This window comes from Syngnathus typhle, linkage group LG10, assembly GCF_033458585.1.
Source record: "Syngnathus typhle isolate RoL2023-S1 ecotype Sweden linkage group LG10, RoL_Styp_1.0, whole genome shotgun sequence".
NCBI classification, from domain to species: domain Eukaryota; kingdom Metazoa; phylum Chordata; class Actinopteri; order Syngnathiformes; family Syngnathidae; genus Syngnathus; species Syngnathus typhle.
Genome location: NC_083747.1, coordinates 4,622,017 through 4,640,642, shown reverse-complemented (window position 1 = coordinate 4,640,642; position 18,626 = coordinate 4,622,017). Strand labels below are relative to the sequence as shown.

The following is an 18,626-nucleotide window of genomic DNA, read 5'->3' as shown; positions in this document are numbered from 1 at the left end:
GTGATATTAACGTTTGAGCAACGTTGAGTTATTGATATATTATTGTTTTCACTATTTCGAGTGTTACTATATTGTGATTGCATTAACGTTTGAGCAACGCTGAGTTATTTATTTTATGCGCCTTATAATCCGGTGCGCCATATATATGGACAAAGTTTGAAAATGGGCCATTCATTGAAGGTGCGCTTTATAATCCGGGGCGCCTTATAGTGCGGAAAATACGGTAATCATCAACACCGTTTTGTGCTTTGTTAGAATTCGCTTTCCACAAATGTGTTTTTATTTTCTATTTGTTTTCGACTTAATGTTTTAAAAGCATTTTGTTTCCTGTCGTATTTTGACGTCTGCTTGAACGAAGCGTCCTAGTACATCACATCACATTACATTTCCCCCACTAAAGCGAATCGTATATTAGCTTGTCTGTCAGTGATTACCATCTGCTGTTTACTAAATCCTGGCAGCAGAGTATTTGTTTTTAAATGCGGTACGAGTCAAAAGGATATGGCCGCCTGCCAGCTTCACGTATACGCCGCCGCTGTCGCCGTGTCACCCACACTTACTGTTATTTCGTCTTGATGGATCTCATCAATTACTTCAATAGCTAATTTTACTTTGAATGTCAGAAGAGACGGTTACAGTTTGTTGAAACGGTTGCTTTAGCATTCTAACTCACCATCGCATTCCTTTTTGCCGACGCATTTCATCCATCATAGGCTGGTTATAATGTGAAGATGAAGAGTATTATGTAACTTTTCCTTTTTTTTTTCCTGATACATTAATTCAGAGCATGGCGTTCTGGCAGGCTGGATTAGCATAAGAAAAGGTGCTCTTCATAATTCAAAAAATATATCTGTCACCCCAATAACCCTTCGGTAGCTCTCGCTTTACTTCCTTCTCATCCGCGGGTAATACTTTATATTTTCACACATTATTGGCACCATAACTGAGGTCAAATCACTTTTTTTTTCCATGCTAAAAAGGCAAAACAGTTTGGGAATGAACAACTGCAAGGAAAAAAAGTGTTTTCTATGAATATGACCGAGTTTATTTTGATGACAATGTCTTGCCAGTCCCAGGAGGCATAGCACCAGAGTCGCTGACCTTCACTCCATTGGATGACATGATCTTCCTGAAGTGGGAGGAGCCACTTGAGCCCAATGGCCTTATTACCCAATATGAGGTGTGTATTGTAATGTCACACACACACTATAGATAGAAACAACTGCTGACTCCATTTTGTAAGATCACATGATAAATGTGTTTGAAAAAAATATTCTGCTGAATAGGTGTAACTGTATTTTTCCCCGCAGCTGGCTGGTATGTCCTTTAGGGTAAACCACTTTTTTTTTTTTGGTTCAACACAAGGTGAACAAATTGTTACTACACCATTGGCAAGAAATAACAGTGCATCTACACTGTTCGATCCGATTATTTTTCCCATTGTTTATTTTTGTAATTGTTTCTGGAAGTGTTCCTGCCACCCCAACGTCTTCCATAGTATCACTCTCCTGCACATGGTTTCATTTGGAGAAACACAATGCTCGACTGCTCTGCTGCAACCAGTGATGGCGACTTATCTATTAGTGCACATTTTGCACCCACCAGAATTTTAACTCCTGACATACTGCAGATGAAAAGACAAAATCGCCAGTTTCCAAGCTCAAACTAATTACAGTGGAGCTGCCAAAGACAAAATGCCTTTAAGGACACAACATTTGGAATTCAATCTACATCTTTTGGGAAGCAGTACCACCGAAGGGGACCAGCGATTGCAAAGACCGTAGAACTTAAAGTATAAAGTGATAAACAGTGTATGTGCATTATGCTTATATTGGCTGCTCAGTACAACGCCGCTCATCAACATTCATTGTTTGTCTGGAAGGCCTTGTGATTGGCTGGCAATCATTCCCTAGGTTTGACCCGCCCCAAATCAGCTGAGATGTAATGACGATAAGTGGTATCAAAAATTGATGCACATTTTGTACCTTTGATAAAAAATGTATTCTCTCTATACCGTCTCTGATTCACTGAGCTTGTATAAATTAGTTGCGTTCATTTCTTCTCACTGACAATATATCATAAAATTGGATTGGAAGCATAAACCACAGCCAGCCTCATTAATAGATAAGAATAGAAATAGATTTGTGATGCTGTCGGCCATCTTGCTGTCGGCCATCTTGTCGAGCGAAGTTTACCTGCCTCTGCTTCCTTGTAACGTTCTTTTAAAGATAATATTTGCGCTATGACAGACCTCTTTGTAAAGTATGCAAATTATGTTTTTCCCAAATTTTTCTAAATTGTCCAATTTCAAATGGCCCTCAGCATAATTTCAACTTAATCAACTGTTAGAGAAGAATCGAATTTGAATAGTTACATTTTAGCTTAGGAGCTCTGATTGCCACTTTGCATTCTTGTATCTATTGAACTTTTTTTTTCGGCAGCTTCTTCTTGAATTTTAGAATAATTTGCATAATAACTTGGAAGTGCAGTCGATTGTTGCTTGTGGATCTCCTTCAGCTGACTGTGAATATGATAGAGGTATAGAAATTCTCATTTTACTCACACTAAACTCCCGCCTGAGCCCATCGACTGTATTACAAGCCTTCAAGTTCTCCTTGCTCAGCAGGATTCTTTTTCCAGCACCATTAAAAGCTCTTCTAGGGATAATCAGTAAATCTGTGGCTCGAGTGGTATCTCAAGCCCACTGCACACTTGAGCGATGTGTCCAAAAGCAACTTAAGTGGACCGTTGCGAAACTCTTGGCAACTCTTCACATCTACCGAGGTGCTGCAGCAAGAAAACCTGAATTGGGTTTGGAGGTTCCATGTCATGTATTGTTTTTTTAATGACCCACAAAAACATGTCAAGATTGTCAAAGAAGAAAAATAAGGTGTCCTGACTGGACTGGCCGTTCTGGACGATCCCAAAATTCCCAATGGCCACCATGTTATTTGTGTTTGTGAGACTTCTTTACAGGTCTTAATGTACTTATTGTCCTCATCCTTGTCAGATGTTCTTCCAACTTAAAAGGTGTTGGCAGTTCCATGACTTGTAATGTTTTCACTTCTGTTTGCCTCCAGATTAGTTACCAGAGCATCGAGTCGTCTGATCCCGGCATCAACGTCCCAGGACCAAGAAGAACCGTCTCCAAGCTAAAGAACGAGACCTATCACATGTTCTCCAATCTTCACCCAGGGACCACCTACTTGATCTCTGTGCGGGCTCGTACGGGGAAAGGCTTTGGCCAGACAGCCCTGACTGAAATCACCACAAACATCTCGGGTATTGTATTGCTCCATCTGCACTGTACCATCTGGCCGCAAACATCTTATGCAGATTTTGGAAGATGGGATCACAAGGCATCATGTTCAGAAATTGCTTTTCTTGTTCCAGGCAGACTTATAAATCACAATGAAGAATAATTAAAACAGTTTTATTTGGCGAGTGAGAATGCTATTTATAGATATTAACATTGCTACATAGTCAATCATGTTTTCTGGGGAAAATACTCACGCACCGCAGTTTTTTGAGGAAAAGGTATGACCACAGTATTAACACAGGAAATTACAAGTTTGCATGTTTTTTTTTTACCTTTTGTGTTGCTCTACTTTCACTTTTTGACATTCAATTTTCCACCTTGTTTACACTTTAAATCACAGAACAGTTACGAGCATAGCATCCTCCAATTTCTCAACAACAAAAAAAAAATCCTGCTAACCCGACCTTGCCAAAATGCCCATTCTTAAGCAGTAATGTGAAAACTAATGGCTATACTTTGTGCCATCACTGTTTATCATTGCAGCAAACGAGTTCACCTCCAAATTCCAACAACTGATTTTTCTTTCCACCACTCTATTTTTCTTTTCGTGATGCACCCCCCCCGCCCCCCCTTCTTGTTTTCGAAGCTATTTTTCCACAGCATCTCTCAGGCTGTCATCTTGTCCTCACGACATTAATTAACTTGTGGAGAAACATCACCAAGAGCACTCAGCTGAATGTTATTTATAAAGAAATATGTTGCGTATGTTCTCGGGACCCGACTGTCACATCTGAGACTCTCCGAGCTTATTAATGCTGATGGAAATGTGGCCTTGCTCTTTTTCTCTCCTTTTAATGGCGCATTTGTGCTTGTTTAGGGATTGCATTGCACCTCTGAGGTACGCTGGGAGAAGGCACGCTAAACGTGCCTCGCTCGCACTGCCTAAATCTCTCTTCTGAGAGGTCGTTTTGTTTAATTATAGATTGAAAGCACAATCTCTACCTCCTGGCTGTATGTCATAGAAAATTGTGGCAAGAAGCCAGTTTGTAGAAAATGCCCAAAAGTCTTTGTAGAGATTTCCTCAACTCCCTCTGCTGGCCCTATTTACTTGAATTCGCTTGCAATCACTGAACACTTTAGCGATGCTAACGTTCTGCAAACTATAGCCATTGCTGCGTAACCACACGTGTACATACGCATTCTTCAAGGTCAGTCTATCCATCAAGACATTAGCCTTGCTTGAAAAGTAAATGTATGACCAGTCACCCCCTTTGCCCTTAATTACTACCCAAACCTAATTTATTTCACGAGTAGATGCTTTGGTGTAAGCCAACCATTTTTTTTATATAGTAATCATTTATTCTACATGAATAGTTTTCACTCTCCTCCCTCGCTAATTGAGTGGTGATATTAAAGCAAAATGTGCTGCCACAACTCCAGGGAGGAGCCAAATCCTTTTAAATGAAAAAGCCTCAAGACCATGACTTTTAATTGGACCGGTAGCCAGAAAAACTTGATGGGGAAGTTGAAGAATGTGCTGAATATGTGGATATGGGTATTTATTATAGTCGCTCTGCTTAGCTATTTTAGGCACATCGGTGTGCCAGTTCGACAATTCGACGTATTAAGGCAGGGGTGTGAAACTCATTTTTGTCGTGAGTTATAAAATCAGTGAGTAGTAAAATATATTTTCTTTAAATGAATGGTAATAAAAATTGCCGGAAATTTCACTATTTGACTAAGTGAAGACAATTTGTAATTTTAGTATTTGACACATGAAGTCACAGTTTATTCTCGCAGGCCACATAAAATGATGTGGTGGGCCGTAACTGGCCCCCGGGCCTTGAGTTTGACATCAATGTATTTATGTGCTGAAACTATACCTTGCAATCTCTGACATGTCTTGGATGCTTTCAGTTTTAGGAAACTGATCCATCTCAGGGTTTTTCATATTAAAAAAAGAAAATTAAATATTTATCAATATTTAGATCGTGATATTAATCCATCTCAGGGTTCTTTATAGTCAAAAAATAAAATGTAATATTTATAAATATTTAGATTGTGATATCGATCATTTTAACACAGTTCTTTATATATGTCACAAGTCTGAATTGAATAATGTGTTTCCAGCGCCGACATTCGATTACGGAGACATTCCATCCCCCTTGAGTGAAACCGAGGACACAATAACTGTCGTTCTGCGCCCTGCCCAAGGAAGGGGCGCCCCTGTCAGGTGAAGAAAAATCATCTCAAATCCAAAATTCCCCTTATGAAAATAGCCCGATTTATATTACGCTCTTATCTACTCATGTCCAGCACATACCAGGTGGTGGTCGAGGAAGAGACTGTGAAGAAAGTGAAGAGGGAGCTGGGGCTTCAAGAGTGTTTCCCTCTGCCGATGTCCCACGGTGAGGCCTTGGCCCGGGGCACCCCGCACTATTACACCGCTGAGCTACCACCCAGCAGCTTGCCAGAGGCCAGTCCCTTCACTGTGGGGGACAATCATACTTACAACGGATACTGGAATACGCCTTTGGACCCACGCAAAAGCTACCTTGTCTACTTCCAGGCTATGAGCAACTTCAGAGGGGTGAGTTGACTGCCAGTAGTTTTGCAGGACGTCTGGCATTATTTTTGTCCAGTTGTCGGCTTCAGTAAATCAATTGCAGCCAATAATGATCATCTGTTTGAGCTAATGCTGGGTTAGAACATTCTGTGCTCACAGTGCTTGAAATGATTGTTGAATGATTGTTTTTGCCGTGAAAGGGTTGTGAAATGGCGACATTTGGAGTTGGCCGTCTCACTATGTGGAAATGATGCATTTTCCACCACTTTGAGTCTGTTAAACAATAGATGCCAGAAATTGCGTTTTACTCGCAGGCATTATTCTTGGCTAGCAAAGTTGTAATCAACGGGAATTACTGTGAGTCAACAGCAAAGTCCTCGTCGTCTGGCTTTTATTTGACATGCTCGCCTTGCTCGGGTTTGTTTTATTTGACCAAATGCTCGCCACTGAAATGATTTCATGTTTGTCTTTAATTCATCCTATCTCTGAAAGTTGAGCGTTTAGAATCGGCTAACACAGAAAGATGGTTGTAGAAATTCTTCGTTGTGGAGTTGAGAAGTTTCCGTGCCCATCCGTGCCCCCTCACCTGGAGTCTCTTACCATACCCAGAGGGCATTACCTTTCCAAATTCGATTACAACAAGAGCCGCTACCAGGACGAAGCAATTACTTAACGATAATTGGGCCGACGTGCAGATGATCAGAGGGAGAGTGCCACTGCTTTAATATTTGCCATGAAGGGTTTCTTTTTGTTTCCTTTTTGCATCTGGACACAACCCTGCAAAATATAGTCACAAAACTCTCATTAAAAAAAGGTTCAGTTTAAGATCAAGGTGAAATATTAAAGAAGCACCCAATGGGTCACCTGACTGACGTGTTTGAATCAAAGTCTAGTTTCCCCACCTTGGTGGAGTTTGCTTAGTGTGAACGAAATAACTGGAGGACAGATCAACCAAGCGTATCTGATAGAGTTCCAAGAAAACCGATTTTTCGGTTAAGGTGAGAAAGTAATTCAACCTTGTTTCAGGTATCGTGTTAACAAATGACACTCTTGACTTGGTGAACATTGAGTCTGGGCATCGAGTCTCGAGAAACTGACATCCTGATTAACCAGGAATCGTTCACGCTTAAATATTTCGATTTCTCATTTCCTTCGTCCTTTTTCTGTTTTGTTGCTTTGTCTACTGACCAAAAGAATAACACAACCACTGAAGAAGAATTGCACATAGTGCACCGATGGAACGTGCAGTTGATTTTGTTTTTTAAACAAATAAGCAGTCCCCTCAGTGGAACACTTGCAATAAGATTTTTTTTGTGCAAAACAGGTAAAGGTTTACAGTGCTGTGTTTGACAGTCGCCCTCCCACTCTGAGCCTTAGCCTAGGGCTAGTCAATGAAATTCTAATCATGTGACTACAAAAAAAACTGTTTACTGCCAAAATTGTGATGTCATCTCTGTATGGTAGCTATTGTTCTCTTTTGGTATTTGCTATGGAGATCCGTGTTAGCTCATTCATTACCACAATCCAACGGAGAAACATAGTGACGGAATGCAGTGTGAGCATTTCATTTTAACTAGTGTACTGAGCGTGGGCTTAAATGGGTTTTACTGGCGGAAGGGATTAGATTTTGTTTAGTTTGACGGTGGGCCCGGACTCCATGACCCACAATGAGTGCAGAAATACTGTTCTGCATCACACAGTAGGCACAGTCCTTCATATCACGGTACCTGTTTAGTTCAACAAAGCTCAATTTGCTATTAGCGCTTTCCATTGCATGGCAAACATACTACCAAAATATTTCTAGTAATTGGTTAGTTGGGGTTCCAAGTTTGCCTGGACGATACTGAATTGGTGGCATCAGCTGCATCATTATTCTAATACCGTATTTTCCGGAGTATAAGGCGCACCGGACTATAAGGCGCACTGTCGGCTTTTGAGAAGATTTTAGGTTTTTAGGTGCGCCTTACAGTCTGGAAAATACGGTATTTGAGAACACTAAATGACCGAAATAACCATCCCGCTAATGCTAGCTGAATGCTACTCTGGATGCTACAGTATTGTCGTCGTCCTACTCCACGAAGCTGCAACACTCAGTTTTCTTGCTCTCCTCGAGCTCTTTGAATGAAATGTGTCCAATATATGACACTTGCAGTGACCTAATATCACCTAATAGCAAGTGGAAAACTTTTTCTGTAGCAATAATAATAACAAAGTCATACTTTGTTCTTTTAGTCAATGTCATGAAAGATTGCTGCATCAATGCATGCCCATAAGCTCACCTTTGATTTTCTTCAGAAAAATCTTCCATGCCATTCCATATTGCAAATCAATGCGTGTTTGTTCTAAGAAAATTAATAGCTCACCTGCCTCGAGTGAAAATAAAATCATAATAACATACTTTAATGGATTTTGATTCCATTAAGCCACAGTGCTTGCTGTCTAGTAGGATAAAAACAAGAGGACGGATAATTAGAAGGAAAATTCTTTTTTGGGTTGTGTGTGTGTGTTGGGGTGCGTGTGCATGCATACTCTGAGCAATCATGGAGGTAATTTGGTGCAAAACTGCACCTGCTCTTTCGGAAATAATCTCGTATTGTACCTGGATAAAAAACTGTTCCTGCCTGCAATGCACTTGGTGATGAAAAATGATCCTACGTCCAAGTTTGTAATTACAACAGTATGAAAATACTAACTGGCATATCTGCATTAGGCCACAAGAGAAAATCTGTAACCGTACATTATTGACTCGCACATTAATCAAGGTTTCCCGGGTTTGTGTCATTCTTGTCATTTTTAAGACAGTCAATATTACACACAGTACTCTTGCAACAGGGGCAGCAGTGTGAGTAGTCTGAACAGTATGGGGCCTCATAATATTTAGCGTTTAGCGCTTCTAATTATCTCGAGAGTGACTGTCAAGCCTGTGTAATTGCTTTGATTGATCTGTCGAAAGAGGCACTTCAAAGTCTTAAGATAGAAGAAGACCGAAGCTTTGCTGGCAAATGCCGCATCTCAGACTTGAAACACACACATATGGACTGATATGTGCTTTGGACCCTTGTGTTGGCATTCAGGGAGTGTATTTGAAGGTGCCAGGACCCACCTGCCCCTGCGGCATGACTGGCACTGTGCACAATTAAATGAATGTGCAAAAGTGTGAGCTTGCATGCCAATTAACTCAGCTAAACTGGCATGCGATAAAGCACACGCCTTTGGTACAGAGTCAATAAATCTATCCGTCTATTTTTTTATTTAATTTTTTTTTTTAATTCCTTATCCCATAGTAGTGAATACAGTGTTCCTCCATTTTTTGTGTGTAAGTTATTATTTCTTAATTTACTGCAATACCCTTGCGTGTAGGGAAGGAGAGCCACAAGAGCAGGAGCTGCTGTTGGCTACAGCTCACACTCACATGCAAAAACTCACTGATCTCACATGCCTTCTTACCAAGCCCCGCCTCTTTAAATCACATGCCCAGACAGTACAATACATACAGTAGTTTCTATACATATTATATTTGCAATGCACATTCTATATTTTCACCTAATCCAGTCCGTTTTTTGTATATAACCTTTTGTATATATTTGTACGTGAAGCAGTTAAAAAGTAATTATAATTATGGATAAAAAACAATTAAAAGGGAAAAAGCTGATTGCTTAATGAATTAGACACCCCCACTAATTGCGTCGATTTAAGCCTTCCTCGGCATTGCGCATCTTGCCCACTCTTCCTTGGAAAAAAATGCAAATTTCATCGAAAGACAAAACGACCTCATGCCAAGTAATTGCACATTTGAAGGCAGGTGTTGTTACAAAGGCCAACAATATTGCAGTAAATAAGAAATGTAAAATAAATTTAGCAATTTAGTGGAAATAACAAGACACGCTGACTGCCTGTATTTTAAGTGGGGCTTGAAGTACATTTTCAATTCAAATAAGCACTTTAGTCAGTTTTAGGAAGTCCATTTTTTGCTCGTTTCCAAATGTGCTCATTTGCATAAGTGTCCCACAATAGCCAGATTGGCATGTGTAAATTTTAATTTGATAATGCATCTCTTCCGAGGCTGGAATTGGATTAGCGTCTCGAATTTCATTAGGGTTATTTGACAAAGGTTCCTTCTTATAACTCCAAGATGTCATCAGCTTGAATTTGAATAGAATGACTTCCTTTTCATAGTGGTGCATTGGTTTGGAACTCTCCCATAATCATCTTCCCTTTTTAACTCTAATCTTTTTTCCTACGGAAAAAAACTCTTATCTGTGTCTTTAATACACTAACGCGGCTCTCAGATGTGCCGAGATTTCAAAGCGTTGTGTCGTTAAATAGAACTCTCAAATCTTCTGTAATTTGTCCTTTTTAGTCAGAAGACATTTTCAGCTGCATTTAATTTGCAAAGAAAAACAAACTGGAGAAAGATTGTTGAGCCCACTCAAAGTTGCTAACCTTAGATATGATAATTGCGGGTGTCTATGTATTGAGTTGATATGAAATAGCACTCATCCATTTGTGTGTGTTGTTTTCTTTATTTTCCAGGAATCAAGAATAAACTGCATCCGCATTGCTCGCAAAGGTAATTGACTTCACTTTACATAATTACCGTATTTTCTGGACTATAAACTGCAACTCACAATTTTTATATGTTTTTTTTTTCTGATTGAAATTAGCACTTTTAATTTAAAAACACCTGCAGTTTATGAAGAAAACAGGATTTTTCCACTCATTTTATCTAGTGAGGCTTATATTCAGATGCGCCAGAAATGACAGTACAATCTTAAAACATTTAGCACTCTTTTGTTTGCTTCAAGAAATCGCCGGTAAGTGGCTCGCAGAGTCTATATTGCATTGCTCTTTCCCGCAAGTAGAAAAGTGGAAACGTGGACAAATGTTCTCAGACAGCCCTTCTTGTTTGGCTGTGGTTTTCAGCGAAAAGGGCAACAGGCTGGGAGGGATTAGAGGTCAGGCTTTCATCGTGTTTGTTTGCGAGTGGCTGCTGGGACGAGTATATCAAAGGCAGCCTCTTTGTTCTCATCAGCGGTCCGCGAGATGGGCAACATCTGAAGGGCTATGACCTCGCCAGCCTCCAAAGGTCCTCCACATCAAAACTTCCACATGGAGCCTTAACCTGAGCCTTGCGCCCCAGCAACCTACACCCCCACCACCTCTACTGTATCTTAGATTTAGGATTGGAGAGCACATGAAAAGGCCAAGGAAATTGACATTAAATTCTCCTGGCAGAAGAAATCTCCACTCCCCACATCCTCCCTTTGCTGTCGGATCACAGTGAATTCAAAAATAGCACTAAAGAGATTCTTATACAGAAATTGACTAGGACATTTTTCAATTTTTGGTAGTATTATAAAAAAGAAGCGGACATTGCTCACCTCAGCCAGTGTTCAAAATAAAAGCGAACATTGGCAGAAAGTACAGAGAACTTTAAAAAAAGATAAGAAAAGTAAATGGTAGAATGAAATAAAGAGAACCGCTTGTGGACATTACAGGTCATTTGAGCACAAGGTTGGACATTATTTTAGAGTGCTGTATTTGTCTTGTCCTGGTTCTCCGAGGATGAAGAGGGGCGGCCATGATGAGTCATAAAAAGACATTCACTGAAAAAAGAAGTGTACTTTTGAGTTTGGAATTTGCGGCCTTCAAAGGATACCGCCGTTCAATTATCATTCCACATTTTTACTCCAGATCCATTTCGGAGTTTTTGCCTAACCTACCAAAACAATACAAACAAAAAATTGATATATATGTAAAAGGTCAAAGTGTGAGGGGTCAAAATTTTCTTATGTGATCGTTCCACCGTTAACTCGGCGTCATCGTCGCCTAGGCTGTTTTTTTTATCGGGCCAAGTGGAGGCAAATGATTCCGGCTTTGATACGAAAACTGGAGATTACATTTCAACTTCCAGGTGACAGTTTAATTAAGGATCTGCTGGCAGGCCCAGTGTGACAATAGACTTTCATTTGCCGCGCTAAGCGCCAATTTCCAACATGAGGCAACTGGCAGACGCGCAGATTCACACGGAAATCCATTTCATGCTCATGTTCAGTCTGATGAATATTCCGAGTTGGATGTGGCAAAAGTGTGCAGAACCCTGAAATGGAAAGGTTTGTGTCATTGACATTTCTTGAAGCTTTGGCAATATGGAGAAACCAAATACCAGGGGCCGATAAAGTGGAGTCTCCAAAGTTGAATACGATTCTGTGATTCTGGTTAACTTCCGATTTTTGCTCATGGAATTCCTTTTTGCAATATTTGAAATATTTTTGTCCGGAGTCAAACTGTCGTCATCAAACTTAACCATTGTCAAAATGTTTTGTTGCTGCTCCCTGGCTGCCCAAATGAATGTTTTGGAATTTTTAATTTTTTTGTTTTGCTTGGGGCATCCTAAGCCCCAAGGATAAAAATCTAGCTCCGCCCCTGTTACAGATGCGCTACACGCATTCCACATATCTCAAAATGAAATCTCCACCAGATGAGATGTTTAAAGTCACATTTAATAGTTTTATTGAATTATAACCAGCTGCATCCATGAAAAGCTGCCAGCTTCAGACACTGTTTTTATTTCCTTGCCCCAAAACACTTATGTCCCCAACAAACTGCGAGTTATAGCAGTACCCTTAGGCCTTCTCTGACTTTCTGCTGCTTTCGAGATGTTCCTCTGGCCTCGGAAAAGCTGGTTTGAGGTCTGGCGAGGCCTTGAGCGAGACACAAGAAAAGTATATCAGTGGCTTCCATGAACTAGACAAAGAACTATCCTCCATGAGGAACGTATAGAAAGACTGGAGCACCTTTTCAGTTGTTCACAGAGAGCCGGGGTGCCTCGAAAGTGTCCATCAGGGGCTGCTCTTTGGGGGATGTGTCTCTGAAATATGATAAATAATTCAGTGTTTACAGGGGGAAGCATCTCCAGGGTATTATAGCAACAATGTGTACATAGGCTCAAATGGCTATACATCACAATTTGAAATCTAAACAATCGATCCTCAAATGAATCCGTCATCATCATATTTGTCTTTTTAAAGCTCTCTTTGTATGTCAAACATAAGACCTGGGTGCTACGTTTTTAGTTTGGCTAACACTGGGCAAAATCTGTCGCTACCTGATTTGCATGACACTTTCATTATTGGCAGCAATTTGAAAAGGCCCTTTTGAAATATCATGGCATTAAGAAAGCCATTAGAATTCTGCAGATGTCCTCGGTCGTCGGGATAAGTTGAATGGATGCATTGTGCTATGAAAAGTATCTACCTGCTGAGGGAGGGGGAATCTTTTCAAAGATGTGAATTTTCTCTGCCGCCACATCTACTTTAAATGACATCTCTGTGAATCATTTCTTGAACAACTTCCGACACTTTTCAGCAGCACTGCTTTTGAAAGTTCCTCTTTTTCGCTTCTTCTAGCCGCCTGCAAAGACCATCGCAAGGCTTTGGAGGTGTCCCAGAGCTCGGAGGAGATGGGGCTGATTCTGGGAGTGTGTGTCGGCGGCCTGGTGGTGCTCATTCTTCTGCTGGGTGCTGTCATCATTATCATTAAGAAAGGGTAAAGCTTTGTCGGAAGCAGGCCTCGATGTTTTCATTTATTTTCTTCCAAGGATCCATAAGCAATTTTTCTGGAAGGTTACTATTATTTTGGCAAGGATTGTTTCCATGGCTTCTAATGCATCAAAGGGACCAAATAATTCTCATCTGCATAGTCCATCTCACTATGTTAAGTATTTAATTAACGGCTAATTCAATTCAATTAGCTACTTAATTACACACACCAAGCACAGCACCGAAGCATAAATGAGATGGTAATTGGGAGGGAAAAGGTGTGCTTTTAGAGACTATTACCTAAGGTCTCGAGTCTTTTTATTCAGCCATTTCTTTTGCTCTTTAATAACTTTGTGCAACCAACAAAGTCAGGCATTTATTTGAATAGAAACACATTTCTTATCAATAGTTCTGAAGGCTAACTGTGGCTTTCATAAAACTTCCCCTCACTCTAGAGGTGAAGTTTGAGAAGTTGGTAATATGTTGAAAGTTCAAATCAAATAAAATACAATAAAAATACAATAAAATGAAAAAATGAAATTAATATGAATAAATACAAATAAAGTGAGTGTATTTCCTTCCACTTTAAAAGCCAATTAGAAGCAAGTAGACAGGCAAAAGAAAAGGGTACCTAGAACAGAGCCCTAAGAAAAGTTGTTTTTTGAATTTATAAAATAAAATAAAATCAAATAAACGAGTATATGAATGAATTAATGAATAAAAATAAAATGAGTATATTTCCTTCCACTTTAAAAGCCAATTAGAAGCAAGTTAAAAGACAGTTAAAAGAAAAGGGTACCTAGAACAGCCCTAAGAAAAATTGCTTTTTGAATTTATACCACTTCAGGGACAGTTGACTATAGACGTTCCACTGGTTTTAATATTTTAAGAACACACCACCCAAAATTGGTAGGTTAGCAATGGTTGCAGAAAATCGTATTAAATGGCTGACACAGTTTTCTGACTGCGATTGAATAATGTCCATTTTAAAAGTCTGCACTATTCTCCAAATGAGCTCAGGCTCCTACTCTGAGCGACCATGAAGTTTCCCCCCCTTTTAGATAATTGATTACTGAATTTGCTGTGACAGAAAAGCCACGTGGCTTGGCGCTTGAAGTGTACCACGGGAGACACGCTCTAATGAATGGAACACACACGCATTGTGCTCGGTCGTGGCTCGGTGTGTCGATATTCTGCCGCGCATCACATGGTCACCTGCACAACTGATTTCCTGCTTCTGGTTTTCACTGAAATCAATACATTCTGCTTTCAGCTGACATTGTGTCCATGTGTTCATACATCTCTTCTTGATTTTTTTTTCCTCCTCTTCCTCCTCTTCTACTTCCTCCTGCACTCTTGCCAGAAGGAACTACTACTCTTATTATCCGTAAGTGATTATAGCTTCTTTTTTTTTTCCCACCATTGTTTTGTGACCCATCATGCTTGTGCTATGGCTGTCTATCACGCAGCAGGAAGCCTTGGAAAATAATTGAGAAGCTGATCTTTGTCTCTTACTATGATGCTTTATCTTTCGTTGCATTATTTGACGTCTTCTGTATTCGTTAATAGGAAACCTGTGAACATGAACAAGACGCCGATTACGTATCGCCAGGAGAAGAGCCACATGGGCTCCATGGAGCGAAGTTTCACCGACCAGAGCACTTTGCAGGAAGATGAGAGGATGGCTCTTTCCTTCATGGATGCACACACTTGTGGAACCCGAAGTAAGAGACAGCTTATTTTTCCAGAATTGGCTTTCAGAATCTGCTAAAAATAGTTCCGTCTTGGCCCTAAAACTAATTTCAGAGTAGTTGAAGTAGTCCGAAGAAGCCATTTGTGATTCTTGTCATTTCTCTTTGAATTGATTGCCCTTTTTGTGTTGTCAATTTGATGACAAGGAAGAGACCGATGTGTTTACTGCCCAGTTTTTAGTGGGCGCATTAGTCAACAGGGTCATCTACAGACTTGTGAAAATAGATTGTTAAATACATTTGATTTTTTTTAATCAAATGCTAAATAGATCACAATGAGCTTTTTCACGATAGCATAAGCAAATGAAGATCCACATGGTATTTAGTGACTTGACAATGCTGACTTGGCCTGCTGCAGGCGATCCTCGCAGTTCGGTGAACGAGGCCAGTAGTCTGCTGGGAGGCTCCCCGAGGCACCCGTGCGGACGCAAAGGCTCCCCCTATCACACGGGGCAGCTGCACCCGGCCGTCCGTGTGGCCGACCTGCTCCAGCACATCAACCAGATGAAGACGGCCGAGGGCTACGGTTTTAAACAGGAATATGAGGTGAGCTATTGTTCTTTGCGCTCATCCTCGACGCTAATTCCAAATTGTCCCTCTGTTATTTTTGTCCTGGGACACTCTGTGGTTACGGATTTCAAGGGCCATATGAAATGATGCGGCGGGCCAGATCTGGCCCCCGGGCCTTGGGTTTCACACCCATGCTCTATGGTGTCAAATAACAAGATGTGTGACAAAAGAGCCTTTACAACTAAATTAGTCTCTGCAATATTGAAATGTGAATTGCATGGGTGTAATTTATCGACCTGACAAGAGCCAGATTGATACTCGATGGAGTTCTTCACAGTATCAATCTGGGACCGCTCCACTCTGATCTGCTCGGGAGAGGGTTTTAACAATTGAGTCCAATAGTTCAATCTGATTGGGCGAAGTGGCAACTTCAGCAGCATACCAAATTTTTTGGGTTGACCAGTCATTTCTTGATCAGGATGAAACTGAAATCATGGCGAGTTTTGTGTGTATTTCCAGCATTTACGTAAGTGTAATGTATCAATGCGCACAATCAAAATGTATTTAGATGTGCAATATCTATAGAAACGCAATGTTCGTTCAAGTCCATGTCATTCAAAAAACTTAAATGCATACAAGGTCACTGCCAATCTAAAGCGTCCTTATCAAAACACACTTGTAATTGAATTTTTTTTTTTTTCGTGTTTACAATAGATGGCATGAGTTGATCCCAGACGTAATGCGTCATCGATGCAATAGTGTTGTTAGGGTTGAACCAATAATGACGTGAGAGCTAATCATAAAGGGAAAAAATATATATATATATTAACTATGGCGTGTTCCTCGTACTGCAAAAAGACGAACCGGGCGAACGTATTTGACGTTTATTAGTGAGCAGAGAGTTGGGGGGAAAGTCATCAGTCGTCCTCTGACATCATCCACGAGCCCTTTGCACAGCCCGCTGAAATTAATTAGCGGTGTTAAAAGGCATCTGGATCACACTGAGGTTGAAGGTATGAATAAATCATTCACATACGTGTCGACGGAAGAACTTGTGTCGCGAGGCAAGACTGATGAGGTGAAACGTCTCAGGAGGCTTTCTGTCCTCTGTTAACAGATCGCAGGCAAGCAAATGAGGAAAGTTTGACTTTTCTTATGCAGGATTTTTTTGTCTTGGTGTGGTTGTCTTGGCAAGTCACAAGCTTGAGTTTGACATCGTGCTGTCGGCTGATTGGTCAACAGCAGGGACAGGTCGGGAGAATATTTGTCAGACGCTGTAATTGACTCGCAGTAAGTTCCGGTTAAATCCTGCCTGTCACAGTTAGTCAGCTCGGATCGGCTTCAGCTTTTCTCTGACCCCTGAACGGCATAAGAAATAGAAAGAAAGAGAAGATGGATAGACAGAGAGGTATAAGAGTGACAGCGTTTCATAATCACCGTGCCATTGCTCTGAATCGCAAAGCTAATCTGGATCACATTGCCAGTGATTATGTCACTCCATTTTTATTCATGACTGATAGAATTATCTCGGATTTACATGCACACCTGAAATATATAATACAATTCAATGCACGCGCTTATTTCAAATTGCTTGGGGAATGTAAATCCAATTTGTGATTTATTTATTTTTTCACCAGAACTTCACCAGCCCTGTAACCTTATTTTGTATTAAAATGAAAAGTTATGTGTAAATTTTGAAAATCCGTTTCACATCTCAAATCATCTCTTTTATCAGCAGCCAGAAAGAACAAATGGCAGTAGTTGTAAGATTGCAAGAGCCATGATCTCTGTGTACTTTCCTCCTGTGGATCAATTTTTTGGCTGAGAGGTGAGATTACACCTTGGGAAAAGTCCACTGCTGTCACCTAGAGCCTGTTGCATTAATTAAAAAAAAAAAAAAAAAAAACACCTTTTTTCTTTGCTTGCTGATGGTCAAAGCCCCCCCCCCCCCCCCTCCTGGAACTAAGCTTGTAGACTCATTAAAGTGTCCCTCACGGGAAAAGCACAATCTTCTCGAAACAAAATCAATACACACCTCTTCTTTGCTAGAGTATGTGTTTTGATGGAGTGTCTCTCAAAGCAGGGAAATTGATGAGGACTATCATATTACACTACCCTAGCGGGTGTAAGCTTTTTATTTCCCTGGAGGAATACCTGTGTTCTGTAAAAACACTGATCAATAATTTACTGAGAGTTGTAAGGTGGTTCTAACGCGTGCCTGTTGATATCACCGCGTTTATTTTCCTCGCCGCGAAAACCTCGACATCGATTCACGGCGGAGATTTGCTGGGGTGACTTGAAACTTTTATTACAGCGCTTGACCTCTCCGTGTTGAGGTCAGCGAAGATGATGAACTCGAGTAAAAAAAAAAAAAAAAAAGGTTACAGCACTCTAATTTGGAAAAATACAAGGTAGAAATTTGAAAGGAAGGATTATTTTACTCTTAGAACTAAACATAGCATAGTGGAACGCACTCATGCAGGTAAAGCTACCTTGAAAAAAAAAGTCCAAATTTGGAAACCTATAAAAGTGCTTTAATTTCTTTTTGCTCATTTTTAATTGATCCTCTTAACCAACCCACACCGCTGATCCTTGCCAGTGAGGCGTTTTAATCAATCTTCCGCCAGGTTTGCCTTCCTTCAATATCGCCCCCTCCCTTCACGGCTTTTGTTTTTCCTCTCCCTTCTCCTTCTCTTGACGTCTGAGGAGCGATGAGAGCGAAAAAACAAAAGAGCTCCGAGGTCTGGCATGAAAATTTCAGAAGAGCGGTATACACAATGTAAAGAGCTAAGGCGGTAAAGGAAAGGAGGAATTGAAAGAAAGGCGGGTTGCATGGAACAAGTGAGGAGGAGGGTGTAATCCTATGGAGGATTTGGCTGCTTCTTGGCTCTCTTGTGGGAAGAACTGCATTGTAATCCCCCCTGCTCAGCATGCAGACTTTGGCAGAGTTTCATCGAATTTCCCCAGTGGCGCAAAACCGTAGGGGGTATGCCAGTCTT

At 40.6% G+C, this 18,626-nt stretch overlaps 1 protein-coding gene across 4 annotated transcripts in view; it reads left to right on the top strand.

Annotated features, from left to right (window-relative positions):
• The window catches only part of ptprub (protein tyrosine phosphatase receptor type Ub), a 119,636-nt gene that overhangs the window by 80,136 nt on the left and 20,874 nt on the right, over positions 1 to 18,626 (top strand). For 2 of the 4 annotated variants that reach the window (XM_061288674.1, XM_061288677.1), the window contains 9 exons: positions 1,071 to 1,180; positions 3,081 to 3,282; positions 5,390 to 5,492; positions 5,576 to 5,849; positions 10,359 to 10,395; positions 13,235 to 13,373; positions 14,730 to 14,753; positions 14,936 to 15,090; positions 15,476 to 15,663. In XM_061288674.1, coding sequence (XP_061144658.1) covers positions 1,071 to 1,180; positions 3,081 to 3,282; positions 5,390 to 5,492; positions 5,576 to 5,849; positions 10,359 to 10,395; positions 13,235 to 13,373; positions 14,730 to 14,753; positions 14,936 to 15,090; positions 15,476 to 15,663 — 1,232 coding nt within the window. The remainder of the gene's footprint in view (positions 1 to 1,070; positions 1,181 to 3,080; positions 3,283 to 5,389; positions 5,493 to 5,575; positions 5,850 to 10,358; positions 10,396 to 13,234; positions 13,374 to 14,729; positions 14,754 to 14,935; positions 15,091 to 15,475; positions 15,664 to 18,626) is intronic. The other 2 variants (XM_061288676.1, XM_061288678.1) reach the window with 1 other exon arrangement.